The 27,633-nt window shown below is 42.6% G+C and overlaps 1 protein-coding gene across 1 annotated transcript in view; it reads left to right on the forward strand.

The window, feature by feature from the left end:
• Nucleotides 1–27,633, forward strand: part of OGFRL1 (opioid growth factor receptor like 1) — a 307,750-nt gene that overhangs the window by 129,643 nt on the left and 150,474 nt on the right. The window contains exons 2-3 of the mRNA XM_069606222.1: nucleotides 6,112–6,198; nucleotides 6,343–6,424. Of these exons, the coding sequence (XP_069462323.1) occupies nucleotides 6,112–6,198; nucleotides 6,343–6,424 (169 nt within the window). The remainder of the gene's footprint in view (nucleotides 1–6,111; nucleotides 6,199–6,342; nucleotides 6,425–27,633) is intronic.

Here is a 27,633-nt window from a genome sequence, read left to right on the forward strand (position 1 = left end):
TATTAATTAACACTCGGTCCAGCTCATCAGCAGCATACAAATTATATAAAATAGGGGTGTGGCACATCCGTGTTTCAGACCTCTACTAGTACCACAGGATTTAGTATATAAACCAGCAGTTTTTAATATAACTGTAATCGAGGTATCTGTATATATTTGTTGGGTAAAGTATAGTCAAGTTCTATCTACATCCCAGTCCCGAAGCTTGTTCCAGAGGAGGAGACCTGAAACAAGATTGAGCGCCTCACTTAAATTATTGTAACAACAATACAAATTTGGTTTAAATTTAATATTAGTTTCCGCAGTTAGATATTGCAGTACCGAAATATTAGTAATTGTGTTGTGCAATTTACGAAGCAAGTCTAAAAATTGCTCAAGTGTTTTTTTTTCCACACAGCTGGTAATATTTTTTATATAACCGTTGCAAATATCTTTTGGGTGGAGTCGTTCCTTGCCAGTAGGTGATGGTAGGGTCCAATCTGTAACTCCTTTTAAATATTGGCACCTACACTGAACTGCGCCAGCTAGCTGGTATCAAACCAATTTGTTGAATAGGATTATACAATTTGTTTAATATTTTAGCCCATAGGTCCCGATCTGCCATCATCACAATGTTTGGTATACCATCCGGGCCTGGGCATGCAAACTCTTTTGTTTAGTAATAATATTTGCGATTGAGCCCTAAGCAATATCCAATTTTGAAGATTTAAAAACCTCAAACTGCAAAATCATTTTCCAACAATTTGGATCAAATCATTACATAGATCTGCAATATATGCATACCATTAATCGTCTGAGACTGGATTGATCTCCAAAGATTAAAATCTCTTTCTATATTCATTTATGAGACCAACATTTTCTGGACATTGTGCATATCAAGCCATCCAAACAACATTGAACAGTTGGCCGTATTCACAGATCTTTTATGCTGCTTATAGTTGTTGAGGGCCTTCACATCGTCGCTCTCAATGGTATCTCTCCTAACTCTTGTTCGTGATTTAAGATATATTTGTTTTTGTTCTGCCACCTGAGGGTCAAAAAGGACTTTTTTCCTTATCCCATTACAATTTATCCTTTTTATTGTTAGGGCTAATATGTTCCATTCTTGTTCGGAGCATGTGCTCAAGCACCCAATTGGATGAGTGGAGAGGCGCATCTAGGTTGTAATTAGGCTGATTTAAGGATGCATTTATTTTCCTAATCTCCGTTTCCAACCAATTAAGGCAATTTCCCTGAATGTTGGACTCGATGTCAGCATATTTCTTGTTTGTATATGCAGTTTTTAGACAACAATCCCATTTAAGATTGCATGGACACTTAAATTGTTAAATTGAATCTTAGTCTTATTTTAAAATGTAGTCAGATTATCATCCACCATAACATAATCAATAAGTGATTTACGGAGACCATTCTTCCATTTATAGTTTTCTTTTTTACCCCTAAGTGGCTTGTCAAAGTGTAGCTGTGTTAATTTATGTTCTTTAGCAAAACTTGGCCAACAAGCTTTGTTTTTGTATACCTATGTACGCGCCAGGCTAAGACTTCCTGTGTTAAACATGCCTACCAAGATAATAGAAGCATAGGAAGAGATGCCGTGCCACTTGAAAATAATCTCAATTTCGGCTTGTATAGCTTTAGTATGCATCCCTCCAGGCGGGTCATAAAGGTTTATCAATATGGGTGACAACCAATTTCTCCTTGCTCTAAAAATAGCTGCTAATATATAAGGAGAACTCATTTTATCTGGGAAAATAATCCTATCGTGTTCTAGTTTAGTATCAATCACCAGACCACCACTGGCACGTCCTCTGTATGAAGAGGTAGCTGCATTGTGGATAATCAGAACGCCATCAATAAAAAAATGATTGTCTACACCAAGCTTCTTGTAACATATAATCATCACTTTGCTGAAGTGCCTCTATGCCAGTAGGGTGAACTAAACAAGACCGATATCCTCGAGTATTCCATGAGATCCACTTTAGGCCTTAGGCTTGGAGGCCAGTTGGCCCTGAACCTAGGCCCACTGTGTTCGCTTTAAGGGTTACACTCTGAAACTTTGAATTATTCTTACTTGTGGCATTAGTGCTGTAATGTTCCACCCAGCATAACCGCAGCCCAGTGGCTTGGAGGTTGGAAGCAGTTCACTGAAACTTTACAGAACCCAAGATTATTGTTTTTGTCTTAAACAAGACAAAGATACATTTTTGAAAGACAAAGACCTGATCAGGTTGCAACGCTGTTGATGATGCGCTTTTGTATTTCAAAATAACAATCGGTTGCTAGCTTAAAGTCGAGGATTTAAAAATAAAAAAAGGTTACCCTCACCTTGGAAGACTATTAGAAAATTCTCTCAAATACTTTCATTCTTCTCTACCTCGTTTCTAAGAGCACCCCAAACAAAACACATTTTGTTTCCACTTTTTGCGATTAACGTACAAATATATGAACTTATCCCACATAATCATTTATAGTTTCCTGAACGTATGAATTTATGCAATAACAAAATTCTTGACTTTGTTCTGTGCTTTGACGTGATCTGAAAACAGACTTAGCCAACACGTGAGTCAATCCTTTGGATCTCCTTAGAATTGGTACTTTTTACAAATTATGTTACAAAGGTCAACAAGTCAGGCAAGCAAATATTTGATTCTTAATATTAAGCCAGTATTGTTGTTAACTAATATCTATTTGAAAAACAAGGGTGGGTCTGGGAATTTCTCTACCAGCACGAACACAGCACAATAACCTGTTCTTCGGTGAGTCACCCCTGGGAGAGACTCTACCAAGTCTTTAGCCCAATGTCCCTTTCACAGAGAAGAAATTTCCCTGCATATCGGTCTTTGTCCTGCCCAGGGGCAGTCCAGCATCGAAATACTAGGCAATTCTCCTCTGAACAAGAGTACCAACAGCAACCCCATACACATGTTTCAGCCTTGTTGGGCATCATCAGTGAGGTTTGTTTGTTTTATTCACTTTTTATGCGCACCAGACCCGTGAGTAGCAGGGCGCAGCAGTAAGTGGATACAAGGCTTACAAGGTTACAGATACAAAATATGCAATGCACCTCTCTAAGAAAAGTGAGCAAGGGGTCCATGTCTGGATTGCCCTTTTAAATTAGGGTGAGACCAAAAGTTAATTTATGCAAAACAAGGGGGGGGTCTGGGAATCCCTCTACCAGCACGAACACAGCCCAATGACCTTTGAAATGTTACAGCAAAATTGTATTTCGAAAGTATTCTTATTTCATACTTCTCATTCTGTTCCAGAATATGCATCTGTTTTTAGTTTCCTGTTTTTCATCCTAAATCATAGGATAATTGCTTCAGTATATTGACTAATGGTAAGAATTGTATTCAAGAGTACCTTAAAAAAATATTAGAATTACCTCTTGTTTGTTGTCTTCTTTTATTCTAGACTTGTGTTTCTCATATTTATCTGAACAGTTTTTCAACTGTAACAAAAAATCAGAGGGCAAATGTTTTAGATGAAGTCTTTATGCTTCCATCTGAAATTGTTGATTACATTTGTGTTTAGGTCCCTTAGCTTAATGAAAAAGTCCTCCAGCCCATCAGCCTTCTTTGATTCAAACTGATCCTTGCGTTAGGACATGCTTGCCGCATTTTTAAGCTCTTTTCCCACAGCATGTGGACGTCGTTATCGTAATGACATCATATTAACCAATTACGCCATTTAGTTTATCGCGATGACGTCATGGTGCGTGAAAGCATGCAAATTATGTGATCCTTCCCATCATGTTAATTGTCTGTTTCATATCTCAGTTTAATATTTGATATAATTTGAGGTTCCAGGTTTGTCTAAAATATATAATAAACATACTTGGCTTCCCGACTTGATCAGTTATTTTAATGACAAGCTTCATTACATGTGTGCTCTTAGCATTCTTACGAATAGTCACTGTGAGACCTTGATTCTAATACTTATCACATTATAGCAGTTTATTTTTCCATATTAAATTAAAATTAAGTATATTGTATATATGATCTGGGTGGGAGATATGCATTATCCTCTTATGTAATCCTTTTCCTATTCTTTATAATTTGTATTTACTGCATTTGTTTTTGTGACTTATTGCACCTTAAATTCTACTTAGGTTGTCCATTTTCAATTAACGTTTTACATTTCTTCAATTTTGCCTAATATTTGCCGAACTTTAGTTACAATGAACATTACATTTGCACATTCCATCGGAAAAAAGGGGAATCATTTAGTGATTACAGAACAATATTTTTTTATGTTTTTTACGAGTATTTTGAAGGATTATCACAGTGAGCCCAATTCTACTTTTTGAATTTGCGTATCGTACACTTTATTACAAATGCAATAGATCCCATTAATACATTTCATATCCCAATTAATAAAGGATCTAATCTTTGTAGTTTAACTATTTGGGACATATCACACATTTCTCACATGTATCAAAACCAAGTCATGTCTTTTCTTGTGTTTTCACTTTCAGATGACTAGAACTTTGTGTTTGTAAAGTGCCAGGTCTTTTATATACAATGTGAGGTGATTTATCTATTAACATTTCCAAGTCCTTATCTAGATGCAATATGTGCCAGTGTTTTCTCGTTGTATTTTACCCACACTTTCATTATTTCTTGAAAATTTGAAGACGACTCCTATAGTACTCATTTCATTTTTCTGAAGTCTGAAAGAGCTTTGCTATCAGTGGGCACAAACACAGTGTGTAACTTAGTCTGGAATTTGTAATTGCGCAATATCAGCTAAAATAGTGAAAATAACAGAGGAGCCATGTTATGTTGAATGCTGGCTTAAAGGGCAGGTTGCTGTCTCTGCCATCTGTGTGATTTTACAATAGCTGGATAGAATACTGGTGTACTAATTACGTTAACACACATCCATCATTATTTCCATAAATAATGATTAAAGTCAGTTATACAACCGAATGAAGGGTTGTTGCCACCAGTCCTCCACCTCCTTCATCACAGCCCAATGTCCTTCCCTCCCTAGATTGCCCCTCACCCCCAGCATCATGAATGTAACAAGTGTGAGCTCCTATGCTGTTGGAAGTGGCCATCACACCTCTAGTGCATGGGCAGGCACTATGTGGCTCTCCAGATCTTTTGGCCTACAGCTCCCATCAACATTCGCCATTGTAGTCATTGGTTAAGGATTATTGAAGCCATGATCTAAAATATCCTGAGAGACACAGGTTGCCTAGCCCTCCTCTGTTAGAAGCTCCCTGACATTTCCTAGATACGGTTTTCTTTTTTCTCCTGCACCTTGTCACATAGTGGAAGGAACAGCATAGCCAATGGCTGACATTTTTGAGTTCTCAACAGTTTTATTTACACTCCCAGAAAAGTTGCATACTTTGAGGAATAGCAAACCTTGCAAGCTCTCTGGTCCACAGGGTAGTAATTTTCACAATTATAAAGGCTCCCTCCTTCCAGCAATCTCCCTTTCCATGGTTCCACTGGTCGGGATAACTCCAGTGAAATAAAAACATTACTCCAGTCATCCTATTACCCCCCAGTATTAAAAAAGCACTATCACTAGCATTTTGAGGACGAGGACAGCATTGCTGGAAGCTGGTCTTGGAAGAGCAGGAGAGAGGAGGTGGAAGAGGAACAATTTTGAGGGTCGGGGAGACCGAGGTTGCAACTGGAAGAGGGAAAGCAAGGTCTGAGGAAGACTTAAAACTAATCAGTAAAGCGAGGTAAAGGCTAGATTTGGCGGAGGAACAGCAAGAACAGGAGGAGGAGCCAGAAGAAGGGCAAAGAGATCCAAAGTATTAACATTGGATAAGCCAGCAGGGCCATAAACCTTGCTCATGCTATGTACAAGAGGCTGGAATCTCCAGTTCCAATAGATTGCTAGGCTCCCAGAAGCACAATGTTTCATGTAAATTTGAGATGGCAAAATTAATTATTGAATCAAATAAGGGGGTTTAGAAAGGAGCAAGAACTTCCTTAAAAACAGGCCATTTTGCACACAAGCGGCCATCGCACCAAGTATTATTGATGTCGTTAAAATATTTCTATATGTATGTACGATTGCAATATATGGGCTCTATGAAATTATGATTTTTACTTGCCTGGTTGAACCCTCTCTTTCATATTTCAGAGTGAAATTAAACCTGAACAGATTACTAAACCAAAAAGAAGCTTTTATGCAGCAAGAGACCTGTACAAATATAGACATCAATATCAAGTAAGAAACATCATGATGACTCATCATTTGTAACACAATTAGAAAAGTTTGTTTACAACTAATTAACTACAATGCAATATTTTCATTTTTGCTTTGTAAATCTCTTATTCAATGATCAAATAAGTTTCTATTCTTCATTTCCAGCAAACTTTTAAAGATCTTCGCGGCCAAAATGATTTGTGTAACCTCAGATTTTATTTGAACAAAATTCCTCTCAAACCCGATGGTAAGTTTTCTGCCATTACACATTTTGTTTTAGAAGTCAAATGTGCACTGCATGTGATTTGGTAATGTTTAATATCTAGCACCTCTAAAATGATTTCTTGCTTTATATGTTCTTTCTTTTATACCATAACAAATTGCATTATACACACACTATATCATAGAGCCTGCACTGTCTAAACAAGTTATTGCAGCATAGGTTATTCAAAATTAGATCAAATTGTCGATTATAATATTGATCTTCCCAAGCAGGTTTCTAGGATTTATTTAATGTGCATTATGGCCATCCTCTTGTTCTGATATGCCAAATCCTTTTAAAGCTTTTCAGATTTCTTTCTGGGACAGAAACTACTTCAACAGTTCTATTTAGTCATAAATGTAAAAGCAGCATATGGTATATTTGTCAACGCATTGGCAGTCTTTGCACTTCTGCATGAGGAGAAACAAAAGTAATCGCGTTCTTTGAGATGATTGATTTAGAATAGGATGGTTTTCTCTGTTTTAACAATGATTGACTAGGTTTCTATAGGTTTCTTTGTTTTAGGAAAGGCAGCTTCCTCTCCTCCCCAGCTGTTATGAATAGATTATCTTCTTCCAAATTGTACCTGGCTTAAGCCAATGCCTAAATAGAGATCCTGTTGAATGAGGAGTATGGCTGTACCTTTCTCCAGCATGGTGTCTGGCTTGGATTCACATGCTCATGAATATTCCCCGTCGTCAGGCTGGGAATCCTCGGTAAAGAAAAATCAGTATCAGTTTCATGTCTGATCTGTCTTTCGTAGTAGTAACCAATCACTGATCTCTGCATCATACTGACCACAGCCAATGACTGCCATCTCCCTAAGCCATCTTCAGATTTTTACCGCACGTTCAAGTGTTGGGATCCTCGTGCTATTGCTCTCTAGCGTTAGTGCTTTTTTCATGCTTTTTCTTAGGAAAATGTTCTCTTTTTTGGTCAAAAGAGCCTCAAGCTCCACCGTTTCTTTATCCGATCAACGGGGACCCGTGTCGGATTCTTCTACGCCCCTCAAGGGTGAAGATTTCGTCGAGCCACGCTTTTGGAGGACTCCAGAAGTTTCTCAGGTCCTTCTCGAGCATGGCCTAGGAGAAGGGAAGCTCGACGCCCGGAAAGCTGTTCAGGGTCTGCCCTGGATGCCAGCTTCAGAATGTCTTTAAGGAGGACGAACACTCCCTTTGCCTTTACTGCCTGCATGCAGACAAGACGCACGTGGAGAAGGACTGTGCGTTTTGCGGCAATATGTCGGAGCGGACCATGAAGGACTGCCATCAGCGTCTCGCCAACTGGCTGGAAGGAAAGAGCCTGTCAGGCGAGAAGAAGAAGAAGTCGTCCGAGCGGTCTTCTAAGACCTTTGAGGGCACCCTGGCGACGGGGGTCCAACAGAAGGCCAAGCACCGCGAGTCCGCTGGCACCGGGAGCGCCGAACGGTCGGGCTCTACGGGCGCCAGGCAGGGCGCATCCTCCCCGGCACCATCAACCACGAGCCAACGCTCTGGCTGGTAAGAGGAAGGCCGAGCACCCGGCGAAGCTCCTGGAGGGACCCCGGTCGTGCTCGAAGGCCCCATCGGATGGGGAGCGAGGTGGTGACCCTCCCCCCAAGGAGAAGGCGGTGAGCGCACCTAAGGTGGTGAAAGCCTTGATCCATCCGGCCAAGGCCTCTATCGAGACAGTTGCGGCGGCCCTGGCTTAGCCTGTGGAGGCTACACCAGTGGGGCCTAGAATCTCCCTGCCACCGCGGAGGGAGTCCTCTTTCATGCCCATCGACAGGACCCCCCTGAAACCCCCGACGGAGAAGAAAAAGGGGGGGCAGGAGGTCGTCGTGGATTCGGCCTCAACCTCTGAGGAGGAGCTGATCGAAGTCTTAGGCCATCCTGTCGGAAGGGACCCCGACGTGGGAGACGACGAGAACGTCGAGGGTGCCGACGGGGCTCCTGATCGCCCGTCAGAACCCCCTCAACCAGTGCCGCAAGACAACTCGGCGGCCATTTTGTTGGCTATACAGTCCTTATGCTCGGAGATAAGGACGAGACTGCCATTACCACCAACGGAGGAACCGCTCCCAATGGGGGACCCGGAGTCTGGAAGTCCATGCCCGCCATCAGATGCCCGCGGGTGCCCCACCACCGGATCGCTCGTCGGAAACTCTCGTCGAGTGTGATCCTCTCCTCGAAGCTCCTCGAAGCTGCCCGTCGTCTGGATCCAGCGCGCGTCCAGGAACTCCTGCAACGGGCGCATCCGGAGCCTGCACAGGCGGATGAGATAAATGCAAGAAGAAATCATTCCGAGGAGGGACTTGATGGACCTCATCCTGGCCGCGTCCGCAACCAGCATCCGCTGCACCTTGCCCAAGATGGCCCTCGTCCTTTCCTCCGACGGAGAGACCAGAAGCGACACTGTGTCAGAGTTTCTTGTGGCCATCACCTCCGCACGACAGGTGGGAGAGATCCAGGCCCTTTCCAGCAAGCCCCCGTACTTGACTTTTCAAGACACGAGGGTAGTGCTCAGGACGCACCCCTCCTTCATGCCCAAGGTGCCGTCGGACTTCCACCTCAACGAACCCTTGGTGTTGCCTGTTTTCTTCCCGTCGCCTTCGTCGCCGGCTGAAAGGACTTTGCACTCGCTGGATGTGGCTAGAGCGCTGAAGTTCTACGTGGACCGCACGAAGTGTTTTCGGAAGACGTCACAACTTTTTGTGAACTTTGGACCTGTCAATCAGGGGAAGGCTCTCTCGAAGGCTTCCATTTCCAGATGGCTCTCCGGCTGTATCATGTACTGCCATCGGTTGGCAAACCGACCGCTGCCTGGCCGTCCGAGAGCCCATTCCACCAGAGCGATCGCAGCTACCACGGCGTTCCTATCTGGTGTGCCCTTGCTGGACATCTGCAGGGCTGCTACGTGGAGGTCGACGCACACCTTCACGAAATTCTACTGCGTCGATCGGGATTCCAGGGAGGAGTCCAGGGTCGGCCAAGCAGTGCTGCGCAACCTGTTCGCCTAAGGTAAGCCTGGTGAGGAGGTAAGAATTGCTTAATGTTGAGTTTTGATGTAATGCTTAATGTTGAGCCTTTGCCACCTCCCGTGGTTGTGCATGTGTGTACTGCTATGTATTCTTTTATTCATGAGCATGTGAATCCATGCCAGACCCCATGCTGGAGAAGGAACAAGTTATTTACCTGTAACTGTTGTTCTCCAGCATGGGTCTGGCATGGATTCACATGCAAACCCTCCCGCCTACCCCTCTGCGGCTCTTCACTTGGTCATACTGCCACTTCACGTGCTACCAAATCTGAAGATGGCTGCCAGAGGCGGGGCTTAGGGAGATGGCAGTCATTGGCTGTGGTCAGTATGACGCAGAGATCAGTGATTGGTTACTACTACGAAAGACAGATCAGAAACGAAACTGATACTGATTTTTCTTTACCGAGGATTCCCAGCCTGATGACAGGGAATATTCATGAGCATGTGAATCCATGCCAGACCCATGCTGGAGAACAACAGTTACAGGTAAGTAACTTGTTGCCTCTCTAACATCCCAGCAATACAGAATAGTTATATACCATAGTGCAAATCCAGCTAGCAAGTTGCCAGGGAAAGGTTGTCATATGCACCCATGTCATCGTCTGTAGGTTTAACAAGTTTCTACATCTCTTTTGGAACTGGCCCTAAGAGAACACATTGTGTATAGGCGTTATATAAATAAACTATCATATCATGTCAGGGATTGTTTCAATATGATCTCAAATCCAGAACTTCTTTATAAAGGATCGTTTCTTAATCAAATAGAATTGATGGAATGATATTTTTCAAATTGGTTGCTTTGCCTAATTGTTTATTTACTTTAAATTCTGCCTAGTGGATCACAAAAGGACTACTATTTCTAGTTTGCAATTCTGCCCGGTATCAGGTAAAAATAAAGTGTGGAAATACAATCCCTCTTGCCGTCCATTGTCTAACACTTTAGCTTGTGTAGGGATACTGTATGCAACAGATTAATTGGCAATGCTGGAGATGAAAACCTACACTAGATGGCAAGGTTATTTTTGGTATTTACTCAAGAGCCATGCAATATCAATGAGGAGGCTCATATCCCAATTCCTGCATTAAATTGAAAATGTGCCTTTTACAAGGATCCATTTTAGGAATGCTCTTACCCTTTCTAAATATGTCCAGATTTCCTAGTTTCACTTGAGGATTTTGCTGCTCCAGATATAGTACCTCTTCTTCAGTCACTCAGAGATGAACAATTCATCTAGAAATGTGAGAACACCCTGATCCATTATATTCCAGTGAACACCTACATTTGAACTGCGCAAATGGAAATGCCTCAAAAAAGGAACTATGCGTGAACTCTCACATACAATTTTAAATGTTTTAAATTAAAAGTCCTTGTGAAGAAGGGTACACAAATTTTCTACTGGTCAAACTCCCTTTAAATATTCTGGAACGAACTGCAGGCCAACATTGTCATAGCCCCTATTTTTTCCTTGGCTTTATTGGAGTTTACAATAATGCCTTTTAACCCAACCTGCCACGCACCATGCTGTATTAGGGGTAGGAAACGAAGTGGGCGCTTTCTATATTACCTGGGCTCAATATTTTTCAGACTCTTGCAGAATTGTGTTGAAGTTCAAACAAAAATTCACACTATGCATGACAGCAGGTATGATTATTCTTACCTGTAGCATGCATGATTCAAATACATGGGACACGGAATGAGAAGTGGCTTCGATGTCATGAGAATCCAAGATGGGAATGAGGATTTGGGCGTCATCGCCATAGTTGGTGTAGGTGACACCCAAGTCATTTAGTTGGTGAAATAGGGATTTTGTAAAAATATAGTGTCAGTGAGTCACAAGACCCTTGTGGTACACCGCAGGTGGCCGGGCTTGGCTGTGCTGCAGCGCTAGGCGAGAATACTCATTGTTCGGTCTGTAAGGAAAGATTGAATCTATAAATGGCTTTTGGTGAGAAGTGGGCTGCTGACGAAAGGTGCTTAAAGAGAATTTTGGGTTGTCTAGGTCAAACACTGCGGAGAGGTCTAGTAGGAGGAGAAGGGCTAGCTTACCTTTCTCTTTGAGCTCGTCCATTTGGATCTTCAGTGCTGTTTTCGTCTCATGTCTAGGGCGGAAGCCTGATTGTCGTAGGCCAAGGAGGTTGTTAGCTTCAAGGTAGTTTTGGATCTGTAGATACGCTAATCGATCCAGTATTTTGAGTAGGAAAGGCACTGTTGTTATGGGTCGATAGTTTGTTAGAATGTTAAGGTCGAGCTACATTTTATTTTATTATGGGCAGTACCCAAGCACTTTTAAGATTAGTTGGGACAGTGCTGTTTTCAAAAGAGGCGTCGATAAGACTTGTGATGAAGGGAGTTAGCTCTGACACAGTCTTTAATGACCACCGCAGGGCATGGGTTCCCTCGACTCGTGATTATTTTTAGGATTTCAGAATTGAAAACAGAAGTGAATTTGAATTATGGGACGGAGTCAGTTGAAGTAGTTGAGCAGGTTTAATAGTGACTTTTTTCGTTTCGATTGTAGGAGGGCTATTTTATCAGAGAGGGCTATTTGGATGCCAGTGCGCCAGCTTGCATCTTTGTTGCAGACTGCTACTGGTGTTACTGGGGACTCTAGTTCTCTGAGGATAGCAAAGAGTTCTTTCGTTCCTGATTTGGCGTTGGTTATTCTCCCGTTGTATGTGGCACTTTTCGTGTGGAGGACTGCCTGTTTATAGTTTATGGCAGCGTTTGGACATTTCTCTTTGTTTAGTTCATTTGGGGATATTTTCCAGTTGGTCTCACCTGTTCTTTGAGAACTTCAGAGTTTTTAGATTTGTCATGTACCACGAGCTGAGGTGGGCTAACGGTTTAGATTTATGCATGGATAGAGGGGCTACTTTGTTAATAGCTGCAAGAACAGTGTGTTTGTATATGTCGACCATGGTGGAGATGTAATTAGTTCCTATATCCTGGTGTGCCAAGATAGGGTGTAGTAGTGGTAAGATGTTGTCTGCTGTGATGTTGTGTTAGTTTCTGGATAGCGTGGCTGGTGCCACCAGTGGAGGGTTGTTATTCCCAGAGTTCTTGGTGTTATTGACGTTGATAATGTGATGGTCTGACCAAGGACAGTGGCAGATGGAGGTTATTTTGGAATTACAATTAAGGTCAGCGAGCCAGTCGAGTATGCAACCTTTGCTGTGTGTAGGGTTCATGATCCGGTGCGTGAAGCCTGGTGCTGAGATGGTGTTGGCAAGGGCTGAGGCATGGTTATCCTTAGGATCATTAAAGCCTAAGTTAAAGTCACCTTTAGAAGGGTTTGGGAACTAGGTTTGGTGTTGGTCGAGAGGAGTTGAGCTACATCCTCCTCAAATGATAGTATCTGGCCAGGAGGTCTGTAGATTAAGGAAATGTTCAGCATAGCCACAGGCTATGGGGCCATTTTGACTGAGTAATTTGCCAGAGTGGAACAGAATGTTCGGTATCTCCATAATATTCAGGGTGTTTTTGGCAATAATAGTTATCCCCCGGCCCCCTCTGGCCATGGGTCTTTCTATCCTGAAGATCGTGTAATTTTCCGGTACAGCTAGCGAAAGGGCAGGGCCTGCTGCGGCAGGGAGCCAAGATTCCATGATCGCAATTATGTCAAGTTTGTAGGTCGCAATGATGCCTGCAATGTCTAGGGCATGTGCAAGGAGAGATCTGGTGTTGATGAGTGCTCCCTGGATCCCCTGACTTTCTTTACTAGAGCAGCTATCGGCTCAGGCACCTGTGGCGTCTGTCAATGGACTCTGAGGCAATGTTCGGATGTCATGTAGACTAGGTTTCGGGGTGGAGGTTGGGACAGACCTGTCATTTGTGCCAGGACTGTGAGGTTTAGTGGCCTTGGCAGGCCGGTTTGTTGTTCTGTAGCTGAGTATCTTCCTTCTGGAGGTCAAAGGGGTAAAGGTTGGGATCGTAGCCCTATTGAATCTAGATTGCATGGCCAGTCTACCGTTTCTTCGGATAAGCAGGCAGGGCCGGCCTAAGGTTGGAAGTAGGTAGCAAGGTTAGGTTCTGGGTAGCGACTGCCTTGTTACATTGGGGGGTTGGATTGCTCCTCCGCTGGGGTAGGGTGGTGTAGGGAGTGTAAGCTGCTGGGAAGAAGTGCATGGGTGGGACAGAGCTATGGTCTGGGAGTTTGAGAAGCATGGCGAGAGAGACCACGTGCTTGATAACTGTGTGAGATTGAGTTATCAAGAATTTGGCAAGGGGTCTATGTGCATGGGAATGTCTTTCTGGTGGTCAGGCAAAGTAGGGCCACTTAAGTATGAATACAGCTGAGGGGGGTGTCCACTTGGATGTGTGAAAGGACTGGTGGGTGTAGGTGCTCTGTGCAATGGGGCTCTGTAGGCTAATTATGGGGTTGCTCGGTAAAGGAGGTCTTGAGTCAGATAGTTGTACAGTGTAGTGGATGAGTTCATGATGCCTGAAAGATGAACAATATGTTCACTCATGTGGCATTAGGCATTCAACAGAGTTGCGTAGCAAATCAACATAATGGCAGTAGGTTAGGTATTGTGACGAGGTCAAAATTAAAAACATCCGCCTAGTCAAGCAAGCAATAGGGTAGTCAACATTAAACGTATGGTGGTGTCACAGGGTGGAACATCAGATTGGCACCAAGACTCTGTTTTGGAGCAGGGTCAGCATAGACAATCATACATTAAGGCTGAGGGTGTTTGGCAGGTCTACCGGGTCATGAGCTCAACACATTGTTAGCATTTTATTGATGTAATTGGGGTTAGCAGGATGTTCTCAATTTAGGATACATGAAGATAACAATGAAAATGATCATGCAGTATCGTAGAGGGGACTAGATGACGGTGAGAGAAAAGTGCAGTGCTATAGGCAATAGAAGACGGTGCAATTAGTGCAGGTAATGCCGTAAAGACAGATTAGGCAGCTGGTGGTGGGTAATATGTCAATACAGATGTTGCTATTAGAATGACAGGAATGAGGCTCCAGGACCAACATTGCTAATGTGATACGCGTTAATCCAGATAAACCATGCTAGGTGGTGGGTGTGGGAGCTCTGACAGCTGCATCACATTAACCAGAGCACTCATCCTGTCCACATTATATTATTGCAATGCCCTATACGCTGGCACTAAGAACCACAACATCAAAAAACTACAGGTGATACAAAATAACACCCTGAGAGCAGCTTTTAATATAACGAAAAACTTTAAAATCTCCACGACGAGAAGGAACTCTTACTGGCTACCTGTCCAAGAACGGATGCTTTTTAAAACTCTCACTCCGACACATAAATGCCCACACAAGTCAGCTCCCACAAACCTGACAAATTCTCTAGCTCACAATCCAACAGGCCCACACGTTGTGCATGCCTCCATTTTCCCTCCACACCAAGATTCAAATTGCAGACTGCGGGAGGCAGCAGCTTCCCAGCAATAGCCGCTAGACATTGCAACACCTTACCAGCCAAAATAAGGTCAGAAGACTCATTCTGCACCTTCCGAAAACAACGGAAAACGTGGCTCTTTACACAGGAAACTCGTCACTAAGTCAAGCTCATCAAGGAACAAACCAGTTAAATCAATTACAATCTAAGTAAAAGGACTCTATAGTCAGTTTGTGCGATACTGCCTCTCATGACTATGGAACCACTGTACTGTATTGTCTACCTCTGTAAGAACAGCGCCTCGCTGGCTCCAGCTGGGTGCGCTATGTAAATCGCAAAATAAATAATTAAATACTGTTTTATCAGGAATTGTGTTCACAATGACAATAGACTGTCAGAGGCACTTCTCTTCTGAATGTGAAAACAGGCTCTTATTTTTTTTAAAGACTGAACTGAAATTGTGTGGCATTATACATCTGTCACAGTTTTGATGACAGTGCGTGGCTACCTGGCCAATCTTTGCACTTGCGGTCATCTTACATAAATCTCTTAGCCTTGATATAAGTCTTACACATGTGACCATATGCCAACCTGAACGTTATGATTCTTATTTTGATGAATTTATAACGCGCTGGAAACGGGCCAAACTGTATAATGGCTGGCGCATATTATCTTTGCTGAAAACGGATGACCAGAATTGTAATAAAACCCATAATCCATCCCGAAAGGCAGCCAATTCCAATGGGCCCAGAAACCCAAACTTCATTTAAACAAAAACATTTTCAGGACTTTACGGAACTCGAGCAGTGAGTCCAAAATCCTAATTTCCCTGGGAAGACTATTCCAGAATCTAAGACCAAACACAGAGACTCTTGGATCCCCTCTAGTTTGGTCTGGTTTCTAGCCCCATGTTTTATTCTAACAACTTGATGAAAAAATGAGAAAATGAAGACTTGGTACAAAAATGTTTCACTTTCGTTTGGCGGTGGCGTTTTCAGAAAAATAAGCACTCGCCACATCATGTAAGAGCAATATTTTGGAAAAAACTTTTAATTATTTTACATTTTATTGATGTTTGGATACTGAAAAATAAAGATCCACAAGATCGCCTTCTGATCACAAACCTCTTGGGAAAAAAAGTATGTGCTTTTTGTGTTGTCGTATTTTTATAAACCTAAAAGGCATTGAGAATTAAAAGCGAACAAGGAAACCCTATTCAAGAGGTTCTGCAACTGGAATGAATTGATTGGACACAAATATTTAGAACTTAAAGGATTAAAAAAATGCAAATGCTAGATGTGAAGTGCCCATGGTGCACAACCCCTCACAACTGTAGCACTGGACTCCCAATTCTGGCTCTGAGAAACCTAAACAGATGTGCAGGATACTTTCTTGACCATTTTCTTATTTTCACTTATGAGAAGGTTGGTTGTTAATGTCAACGGGCCACTGAAAATCTAGGATTTGAAGAGAAACTAGGCTTAAGGGCACCCTGGCTAAGCTTCTGCACCAGACCAATCTTGCAAACCCAGACCGAGATGCAACTAGAATCCTTCAGGCAGCCTTGCAGATAAGGGGTGTATCAGCCATGTTTACTCCCTAATAATAGGCAAATGCTCCTAAAAAATAAAAAGGGGGAATACAAATACTCCAAACAAAAAATAGGAAAGAGACACACTGGTGCTTATGCCCTTGATTTCACCCACGTTGCTAGCTCATTGTGTGTTTGGACCAGTATTACACATAATGTCAGAGGAAGAAACTACTATTATTACTGAATGATCTGGAGAGGTCAAAGGCATTTTTTATTGTGCATTAATAACTAGGTGCAAAGAAATATTTAGTACAAAAACATGTGTTTTACAATTAAAACGTTTTTTACTCGCTATAAAATTCTCCAATTAGAAATGGGACTTACTTTTTTACTCCCAAAAAAAACATTTTACCCGCAACTTTAACAAAATAAGGAGTAACATATTCCGACTTCAAAATCTTATCTGGAGCCCCTTCTCCAGATAAATCTGGTTCTACGTTTAGGTAGCATAACGAGGTTCAGGGCTTAATTGTTGCAGATGTGATGTACTATTCAAGAAAAACAAGAACAATTTAAAAAAAAAAAAACAAGATTTTAAGCCATTTAAGGGTCAGACAAAAAAGATCAACTGTTGCAAGTGTTAGCTAAATTCTTCTAAAAGTTTGAGAGTGGTAATGAGAGCAAGCAACATAACAATGACAGTAAGCAGAATAAAGTATGCATCTGGCTTTATAATAAAGGTGTATTCTAAACACTTATTAAAGTTGATGGAGTCTTTTAGTAGTATTGGACTCTTGGGATGGGTGGGTCATGAGTAAACCTGATCACACTGCACTGAGGAAACAACCATCCTTTCTTTCTTCCTCCTCCAAATGCCCCTCTTTGGCTTTCTCTTGGTCTTTCATTCTCACATGCTTGCTCTCTTTCGTCTCAGACATCAAAGGAAGAATTAATGACTGTGGGGAGAGTTTGTCTTGAAGCAGAATGCAGAAAGCATCAACTTATATATTATCCTGTTAGCTTGCATATGGATCTGCCTGTGGTATTTCTGCATTTCCCATCTGGGGGCTTCGCTTGGAGGGTGCAACATATGCATAGTTTTTAAGCTCTTAAGTGTGAAACTGTATAAAGCAGGGGTAAAGCAGCTGCTTCAGTTGTCCCAGAGATAATTGGTATGGCATGAATGCATCTCGCATGCTTCTCAGCCAAAAAATGCAAATGATAGTCACTCTACCAGATTTGCCTTTCGTCAATGTTAACCATCATATTTACATTAAGGTTGATGTCCTCCTTGCAAGAACATCACTGTTATACTGGTGCTGGAGTATTCTCATGTGGCTAAATAAGCAGTACATGACCGCCTGCATATATATCAAGTTTTTATGTATTCTCTTTCGGAGTGATACAGTCCTGGTTTTTGTTCTGGTAGTAAACAGCTGGGGGCTTGTTAAGTGCATCATAGCACTATAGTCTACAAACTTTCGGTCTGATTTGGTAATTCTCTCCAAACAACCTGCCCATATATATATATATATATATATATATATATATATATATACGGATTTGATAGTTTGCTCCTGAATTGTACTATTACTATAGCCAAGATCTAATGTTATTCACCACAATCACTTTGCTTTAGAAATAACTGCAAACACTGAAATGGCTTTGGTGAAATATTTGTGCATGTGTGATGCCTTTCTTGATGATCATGGCCTAATGTTAAGAGCAAGTCCAAAATTGTTATTAAATGACAAAAACTCCCAAACTGAAATGTATGGCCAAGGAGCATAGTCTTGAAAGAGTTATATACAACGATTTGTGGATTCGTTTTGCCAACAATTTTTCATGAGCGACCCAAATTTCACGTGAGCAATTACAAATGTCCTACATCTTTGTGGTAGTCCTGGCATTCTTTTGGAAAACCAGGGCTGCCCTTAAAATCTATCAAGCTAAGGCCCTGTCACAGGCAGTGGAAGGGTTTGAGGCATGCATGTTGGGACCAGTCTAGATCGTGTTGAAAATAAATTTTTTTAAAGGTTAGCAAGTGTGCCTTAACAAAGGAAATTATTCAACACAAGGGACATTATTGTGGAGAGTGATCATGTACTGGGAAAGAATATAGCAAAATGGGTGAAGTTCAATATGTTGCAACCTCGCATATGAATGATTGTTAAATAGCTAGGCTAAAAATCAAGTTAAGCTAAACTAGAATTGATCAATAAATGACTCCTCCACCCGATAGAATGCCAGGAAGTGCTAAACAGTTTGTAAATGCTACTGACGCAAAGGGAAGAATCCTTCAACTTTAACTTGGAAAAACATATGATACAAGGATATCAGGGTGTTGTCGATCTGAATGAGCCCTTTGTGGACCTTGATTAAATATTAAAAAGGACTGGCGTACTCTTTTTAACTAAACTACACCTGGATTGTGTGTCCTTTTATATGTTATTGCCAGATGGCAGTAAGATTATAGTGGACATAACATTTGTAATTGCATATTGGGTATGACGGAAGACAGTCCATTCCTGTTTTTTTGCCATTGCTATAGGGATATAAGGGAGTGCCACTTGAAACCATTATTGTTCCACAGTTACTACAATAATCAGGAGGATTTCAAGTTTCTTCTGACCTTTTGTATTTGGCGTGCTCTTAAGGTCAGAACTAGGATACAGACCTCTATAATGAAAATTCATTTCTATATTTTATTTCTTCAAATTGTTACTGACCTCATTTGCCTTTGCACTTTATGAATATTGGAAGTGTGTATTCTTGTCCAGGTTTGGGGGAAGTTACATTCATTAGGGTATTATGCATTGCTGAGATTAAATTGTAACTGTTATTTCAACTATCTATGCTGCTTCTTAACAAGCATCTTAAGAACACTGAAAGTTGCAATTTGTATGTTGTGTATTTACACCAACATCAGAGGAAATCTAATCCACTTAGTTTTATCAACACCCCCCAATACAATGTCTTCACATTATCCCACTTGACTGTACAGACCACGCCACCAGCCCAATCCTCCTTACACACACCATCCCATCCAATAAAGGACAGGGTAAGCCCACCATGTCCCAAACCACTTCTTTAAGGACTTCCATTTTGCCAATACTGGAACATAACTAGCAACTCTAACCAACCCCCCATTTCCCCCACAATGTTGAAGCTCTTATCAAATCTCCATCAAACCATAAGGGAACTGCTTAACGCACATGACCCGATGAGGCTACTTTATTAAACTGTTAAATCCACTGACCCCATGGAAGAACTAACTAATAATAAGTGCACCATCCAGTCACAAAATGCTGACTTAAAAAGCATAGAAAAGAAGACCTCATCACCCTCGAGGTCTTTCTGCAGTACACACTGGTCTCATCATCAAAGGCAAAACTCCATATTACTTTGCAGCCATTTTGGTAGGTTGCGCAACAGGCATACATTTCTCGTTATGGGACTCACTGCTCAAGCCCACTGCCTGTCTGAGCCTTCAGATAAATGCAATGCTATTAACAGCTTTTTCATCCACAAGATTGATAATCTACCACAACAGATCTGTACTGTAAAACCAGTCACCCCCTTTCTTGATCAAACCATGCATAACTTAAACCTGGACTGCCTTCATTGCACTCGCCCCCAGAAGATTATGCCGACACTCTTGCATCACTTAAACCACCTGTATATAACAATGGCATCCTCCCAGCTGCCATCCTAAAGCAGATCAACGGTTCCTCTCGCAATTCCCACAAAATAGTAAAGGCGTCACTCTCACACTTCTTCCTAAGCACCTTAACAAAAGCACTAATCTGCCCTCTCTTTAAGAAAATCCACCTTGGTCCCAGACTCTACCGCTGGTCACTGGCCTCCCATTCTTTGAGAAAATCAAGGGGAAGGCAGTTGCCAACTAACTCCATGATCAGATTAACCAACACAGCCTGCTCCACAATTACCTGTCTTGGTTCAGACCAAAATGTACCACTGAAACGGCCATCTCCTGAGTCATATATGATGATCTTCAAATCATGTGTGAAGATGGCTCATGACTTCTGTTCCTCATCAACCTCTCTGCTGCATTCAACACAGCTGACCCACCTCACATGGAACAGCCTTCTTGGACTTCTTGAGTGCATTTATAAACTGGTTTGCATCTTCTCTCCCAGACAGGCACCAGGCCATCCATATTGGCAACTTCAAGTCAGACCTCCATCCGGTCACCTGAAAAGTCAACCAGACTCGATACTCTCAATGTTGATCATTAAACTGTACATGGAGATGTTGGGATCACCTGTCAGTGACCTCAACATCACACTCTACCAATACTCGACGATGCCCAATTGTACTTAAAGGTCAGTGGTACTAAGACATCTCAGGCCTCAGGAATTGAATTGCCTCCATTCAACCCGGGATGGTAATCTTATACCTAAAGCACAATCCAACAAAGGCTGAATTCATCCTACTCTGTCACCCATCTAAGCAGTATACCATTCAAGGATGGGCAAACAACATGCACCTTCACAGCTTTACACCTCACCTGGCCATGACTGCCTAATCACTCTGGTTCTTTATAGACAGCACTCTCTTCTTCCAATAATATATCACTAAAAAGGTGAAATATTTTTATTTTATTTTGCATTTGTAAGGCATTATACATCAAGTAAATTGTGTTTCAAAGCGCCCACAGGCCAGCAGGGAGGGAACATGCGAATGAAAGGCAAATATACTAACAATGAAGAGAAAGAAAGAGGCGTATCTACAAGACCTTCTGAGTATTTAGAACGTGCAAGTGCAGAGAGGGAGAAGTGCTAGGTGTTCCTCTGAGGAAGTGCTAGGAGGTAAGTTGCAAGCAGTTGTTAAGTGCCTGGCAGAGATCACTTGGTGAGAGTGCCAATAATAAGTGCAGGCCTGTGAGACGGCACAGGCCAGTGGGTACCCAAAGGCAAGTGCTGGGGGTGGGCGAAGGCTAGAGGCGATAGGGTGGGGGGGACAGGACCCAGGATACATGAGGGCCCTGGCCACCAATCACAGCGACTGTGGTGTTTAGCAATGGAGGGAGAGGGGGGGGGGAGGTGAAAATCAAAGTCTTGAGGACCTTCCCGAATTTGAGTGGATCCGGCTCAAGACAGAGAGGAAGGGGGAGGCTGTTCCAGAAAAGGGAGCCAGCTGAGGAAAGAGATCGGCCCCAGCTCTCTGTTTTGAGAAGCGCTTTAGGGTTGGTGCCAGAGGAGCGTAAAGATCTGGCGGGTAGAGTATTTGGTGAGAGCCAATTGTAGATATTGTGGCCCCGGCGCAGACAGCATTGTGGATGATGCATAGGGATTTGAATTTGATCCTTGCAGAAACTGGGAGCCAGTGGAGAGATTTTAGGGCTGGAGAGATGCAGTCCCTGGGCTTGAGGCCAAGGATAAGTCTCTCAACCCTATTCTGGAGAAGCTGGAGGGGACGTAGAGAGGAAGCGTAGAGGTTAAGGAAGAGGCTGTTGCAGTAGTCCAGCACGATAGTAGCAGTGCTCTAGAAACATTGAGCTTCTGAGGAAAGTGAGGAAAGGAAGGATTCCTCTGAGGAGGTGGAGTTGAAAGTGGGCCTTCTTGGCAAGGTGCTGGATGTGAGGGAGGAAGGAAAGAGAGAATTCGAAGAGGACCCCGAAGGATGCATGAGGGCCCTAAAGATGAAACCCTTCCCTCTACTCTAGGATTTCAGAACCAATTTCCAGGCCCAACTAATCTCCCACCTCAGTGATGGGGAGTGCCCACCTCACTGGTGTTCTGGCCAAACACTATGTCCCACTTAGTGCTGCACAACACTCCATGGCACAACCCAAAACTGTAAACAAGAGACTAAATCACATTTCTCCCATCCTGAGGTCATTGCCCTGGATTCCCATCCCAGCCAGAATACCCTTTAAAACCGCGTGCATTACCTATGAGGCAGCCACTGCTCGCACACCTGCCTATGGAGCTGCAAAACTCTGTAGCTCAGGTAGTTCTCTATCCTCCAAGCAATTGCAAGGCTCGAGACAAAACTGACTTGCGATAAAGAAACCGCAAACTGGCCTCCTCTTGCTAAGCCCCTACCTTGTTCGACACAATCCCGGTGGGAGTCCGGGCCATGCCAATCTCTTGCAATTCATGTAGAACCTCAAGACTGTACTCTTTGGTAAATACCTGCATGCTACCTAGGCTCCGTGTATTCCCCAATTCACATCCCACCCTTCTGGCCAGAACATCCCATGCTACATTTTGTAAACCTACACCCTTGTCTCATACGTTACCCTCAACGACATGTACACTGCTCTGTTGCTTTGTAGCTGTATAAACCCCAAATACAAATACAATTTGCAAGCACACTTTCTGAATATTGGAAGTGTACCATTTCTGTCCAGTTTTGGAGGAATTTTTATTCTTCAGGGTATCATGCATAGTTAGGATGAACTCTTAACCTTCTGCTCCTTGCACTAATACCCTATGAGTATTGGATGCTGTAATGTTGTATATTGCATTGATTTTGTTCTGATGAATCATTTTGAAATATTGTGCTGTCATATATTTTGACTGTTTTAATATATTTTGCTTTTGTTCTTAACTGATCATTTCAAAGTTCCAAACAAAGCAATGCTAAATACAAAAGAGACAGACTTTTAGTAGTTAGACCATTCTCTTGGACATATTTTATTGGGCTTAGTAATTGGGTGCTTGAAGTTATGTTTCAGCATTATTAAAGGAATGGTTCGACCAAAAAATGTTATTGCCCATACGGGTCGGCCATGTGTTTTTAAGCCTAAATCGCTCGATTTTAGAAAAATTTCCTATGGACCTTACCCGAGTTTTCGTCCATTAAAGACACGCGAAAACAGGCACCAGGGAGCTGCCATTTTGTGATAATCCTATCATTTCCCCCATCGCCCTGGCTGACCTGCTTTTGTGGCACTAAATCATATCCCCCGCCCCTGAGCCTGTCATCAGCAGACGCGTACTGCCCATTTCACAACGCCAAAACACGTCTCGTGTCAACATTCGCTGCGCTTCAGCTAATGACGTGTCGCCATGGAAATGGCAGGACGCCTCTTTCCTCAATAAATATAAACAGACCGTTTCACACAGTAGCAGATTTTCGATTCCATTCCTCTCTCTGTTACTTTGAGTAGTCTGTGACTCGTTTCTGTGCTCTGGTCAGCTACCTTCGTTGCTTGTAGCCCGTGTGGACAGATACCAGTACCATCGCTATCAATTATTTTAGTTTGTGCAACACACAATGGATACAATAATGCCCTACATGTATGAGCCTGAGTATACCGAGGAGGAACTACTGGCAAGGGAAACACGCGAAAACGATGGGGCTTCGGACAGCAGTTGGCAGGACGAATCAACGGATGAAGACACTGGACCTAGTCGTATGGACAGTGTTTCCACCTGGTGCACATGCAATCGGTGCGAGCTAATGCCGACCGAGGAGGAGAACTGCTGCTGCTGTGAAAACTCGGGATGCGTAGCCTACATTTCGGAAGGCGAGCCACGACCGCAATGCATCACCGAGCTGCCAGACTTCAGGGCAGCCTGCCTCACACGGTCCGTGTTGAGGATAATGATGGTGCTTATGCACGAACTTCGCGCAACTGTTCGTCCTCGTAATCCGGGTAACGAGTAAGTATACTCTGCTTGTCATGCCACTACTATTTCATGGTCTTCTACTATATCCAAAATTACATATACATATCATTGTAACGCATGAAAGTCGTTCAATAGTGTGCAGTGTCTAGATAGCATTTGTCCGAGCTGAATGCCATTAGTTACAAGAATTGTCATTGACAACAAACGTTTATTAAACTTATCTTGGTCATTTAAAAACAGTTTGTTTCATTCCTTTTCACAGGTGGTACAGGCTGGTGGCCTATCGTTCCTTTACATGGTGGCTTCACGGGAGGCTTGGATACCGCATTCGAAGAGTGATACCCGCCTATGCCGTTCGTGCCATAAGAGAAACGTTCCCGAGTGACAGCGGTCAGTACAGGGGATTTTCTCTCGCTGTGCTGCAACCTGAACTGTACAATGTGTAAACTTTTGTATTTTTGTGTCATCAAAATAAGCTACAAAATAAAACACCACATATATTTTAACAATGGTTGTTTCGATTTTTTTAAATCAATGAAGTGTGTCTCCATTCAAGGATGGACGTCAGACACCTGTGCTCGGAATGGGTGAAGTTCAGGTCGCTGTGAAGCGGTGTGGTCTCTATCTAAGCTAACCAAATATATTATGAATAATGCATGCACTAAATAACACTTGTTCAAAGTCTTTCAGTCGGTTATCTCTCTATAAAAGTCACACATATAGCAATACTATCAATGAACATTGGATTATACAGGCCTTAGGTCAAGGGTCCTGACCACTATAATACAGTGTTTGAAGTGTGGGTCTGTGCTCACAAGAATCTCCGATATGTGGCATTTGTTATTGATAGGCAACGATATACTGCAGTAGGGGTCTAATGTTAGTTGGGGATCTGCTAGGTGGCCATCATGGTGTGGTCAGTGGTCTGGCACATGAAGAGAATACCTTGCAGGGATACAGGGTCAGAATGGCAGTTACTTTCCACTGGCGAGGGTGCGTGGGCAAGGACACATTTGTGGAGATGAACGAGCCATGTGCATGGTCAAGCCGGTTCACATGCAGGACCGTGATCTCAGAGTGATGTGTTACATTTATTAGCTGTTGCAAATACATCTGGAGTTTTCCAGTCAGAGTGGGAACGAGGCTGTGGGCCATGTGCTCTGCGCGCTGTACTATCGCAGTGCGGCCTGGTCACCAAAATGGAGTGGAAAGGGGGCACAAAAATGGATGCACCGTGTCCTTTAACATCACATAAGGGCAAGGGACGGGCGCAAACGGCCAAGGTGCCAAACAGCATGTACACTTCAAAAGGTATCCCACGCCAGGGGCCATCGCTCACATGGCCTCCTCAGACCCCGTGTCTCCAGGCAGGCCACCCCTGAGGCAGGCCGCCCGCCCCCCTGCAATAAACATAATACCACGACATACACACGTCATTCATTCACAAACAAAGACCTGTTTCTAATACTTTATAAACCACTTGATATGTCTCATGAGAACATCTTTGTGCTTTGCAAGTCAACTCCTGAACCTTCTACCTGAGAAGCACTGAGATCTATGCTAATCTGCTCGTCGCCGTGCTATCTGTGACCGCTTCGAGCAAACTTGTCAGTGTACTACCTGTGGCCATCTACCTGTTCTCCTGCAACATACTGCTCGGCCTGCTGAATCCAACTGTTTGTTGGTCAAGGTAAGGCCATGTATCCTAGTCATATTTTGGTCATTTTTACATTTCAATCTATTTGCTATTACAGTACCCAATAGAGCTATGGTCATTGGTCTCATTGCTTTTGACTTGAGTTTCAATTGTTATGGTATCAATAGATCTATTTATTTTCATCTGTGTCAATTGTCATCGAATTGCATCCTTCGGGGGTCCAGTCTATAATGCAAGCATTGTTCCTTTTCGTGCAAGACAGAACATCCAAGGGACGAGTCACATGTTCAGAGTTTAGTCACATAATTTACGCACATGATGAACTGGTATAGTTCCGGCGACCAAAACAAACCTTGCATTGAGCATAGTATGGTTCATTTACTTTTTTATGATATTTTTATTCATCAAGGTTTTATAATAATCTTGATATTTACTTTTCAAAATTTTCAACAATGCCTGACTGTTCCATTAGCGGTTGCCCTTCGAAGACCCATGCTAAATCTGAAGGCACTACAATGCATGTGTTCCCGAAAACTGTTGATCGAATAAGAGAATTTGTCAGACATTGCGGATATCCACTGGATGAGCTGGAAAGTAGAGTCCAACAAGTCTTTGAAGACAAGAGGGGCGATCAATACCGCATCTGCAGCCGGCACATGTACACCACATCTTGGGTAACAAAGAAGAATAAACGGCGATCGACACGAAAATTGCTCGCAAACGCTATTCCCACTCTATTCGTCCACAATCCGCCACTGGTGAGTCAAGTGTCAGTTTTTAGCTTTAGGCCTTGCGGTAGTGTGTAGGTAGCCGAATGGATTCATTGATATTTTAGGTGTTGTTTCCAATTTGTAATACTTTCGACATTGATGTGAGTGTATAGCTTTTTGAATAATGACATTTATCAATATATTATTTTTAGATTTCATAACCTACAAACAAAATCTATATATGGGCACAGGGAACTGTGCTATATTGCGCATTACTCAAGTATTCTGTCTCCTTACATGGCAATTTTAAATATTGGCATTTCATTATCAAATAATAATTGACCTTTACAACTTCTTGACTATCCCTTGAATCTAAAGCAAGAACATTCTACTTCCGTCACGTGCTCGCAGTTATCAACCACTTCTAGCGCGTATCAGGTAATCATACTTGGCTATTCCGCTACAGACTTGTTTTATGCATGTCAAGTAATGGTTTGTATGTATCGTGTGATTATTTTACCAATTGTTTGGTTAGTGCTTTCTAATTAATATACACCTTAGTTGTCGTCCCCTGGTGTTTGTTTTCAGTTATAATTAGTGTTATCCATACTAATGCAAGTACTGTCTTTCAGGGAGATACTGAAGCGTCCACCACATTGACAACATCCCTAGATGTTCTTCAGCAGCCCGAGGTATGGATACTGACAGCTCAACTGACCGTGATTATCAGGACAGGAACACTTGTTGTTTGATTGATCTACACCATGTTTCATTTGTGGTTAGCCGTTGATATGTACCTGTGCGGTCGACCCCAAGCGTGTGTTGTGTTTTCAATATTGTAATCCTTACTAATGCAAATACTATGTTTCAGGCAGTTGTTGAATCATCAACCCACGCACTTGATGCAGAGCCTGACATTCAAGTAATTCCGGTGGAAGCGGGACCATGCGGATACGAATCGGTGAAACACCTTTCGGAAGTGCGCACCACATTGACAACAGCCCTAGATATTCTTCAGCAGCATGAGGTATGGATACTGACGGCTCCATCGAGCGTGATCATATAACGTGATTCCATTTGCTATACTTTCTTCCCTATTAATGCAAGTACTGTGTTTCAGGGAGATGATGGAGCTTCCACTACAATCACAAGATCCCATTTAGATGATGCAGATGTAAAGAAATCGGAGAAATGAGTCAATTAAATCTGATCATTTTAAAATATTCCTTGATTCTTTTAGACAATGCAACATTTGTGGTTCTCTTTATATGTACCTGTGCCGTCAACCCCAAG

The sequence above is a fragment of the Ambystoma mexicanum genome, chromosome 4p, assembly GCF_040938575.1.
Source record: "Ambystoma mexicanum isolate Mex_15411 chromosome 4p, UKY_AmexF1_1, whole genome shotgun sequence".
Lineage (NCBI taxonomy): Eukaryota > Metazoa > Chordata > Amphibia > Caudata > Ambystomatidae > Ambystoma > Ambystoma mexicanum.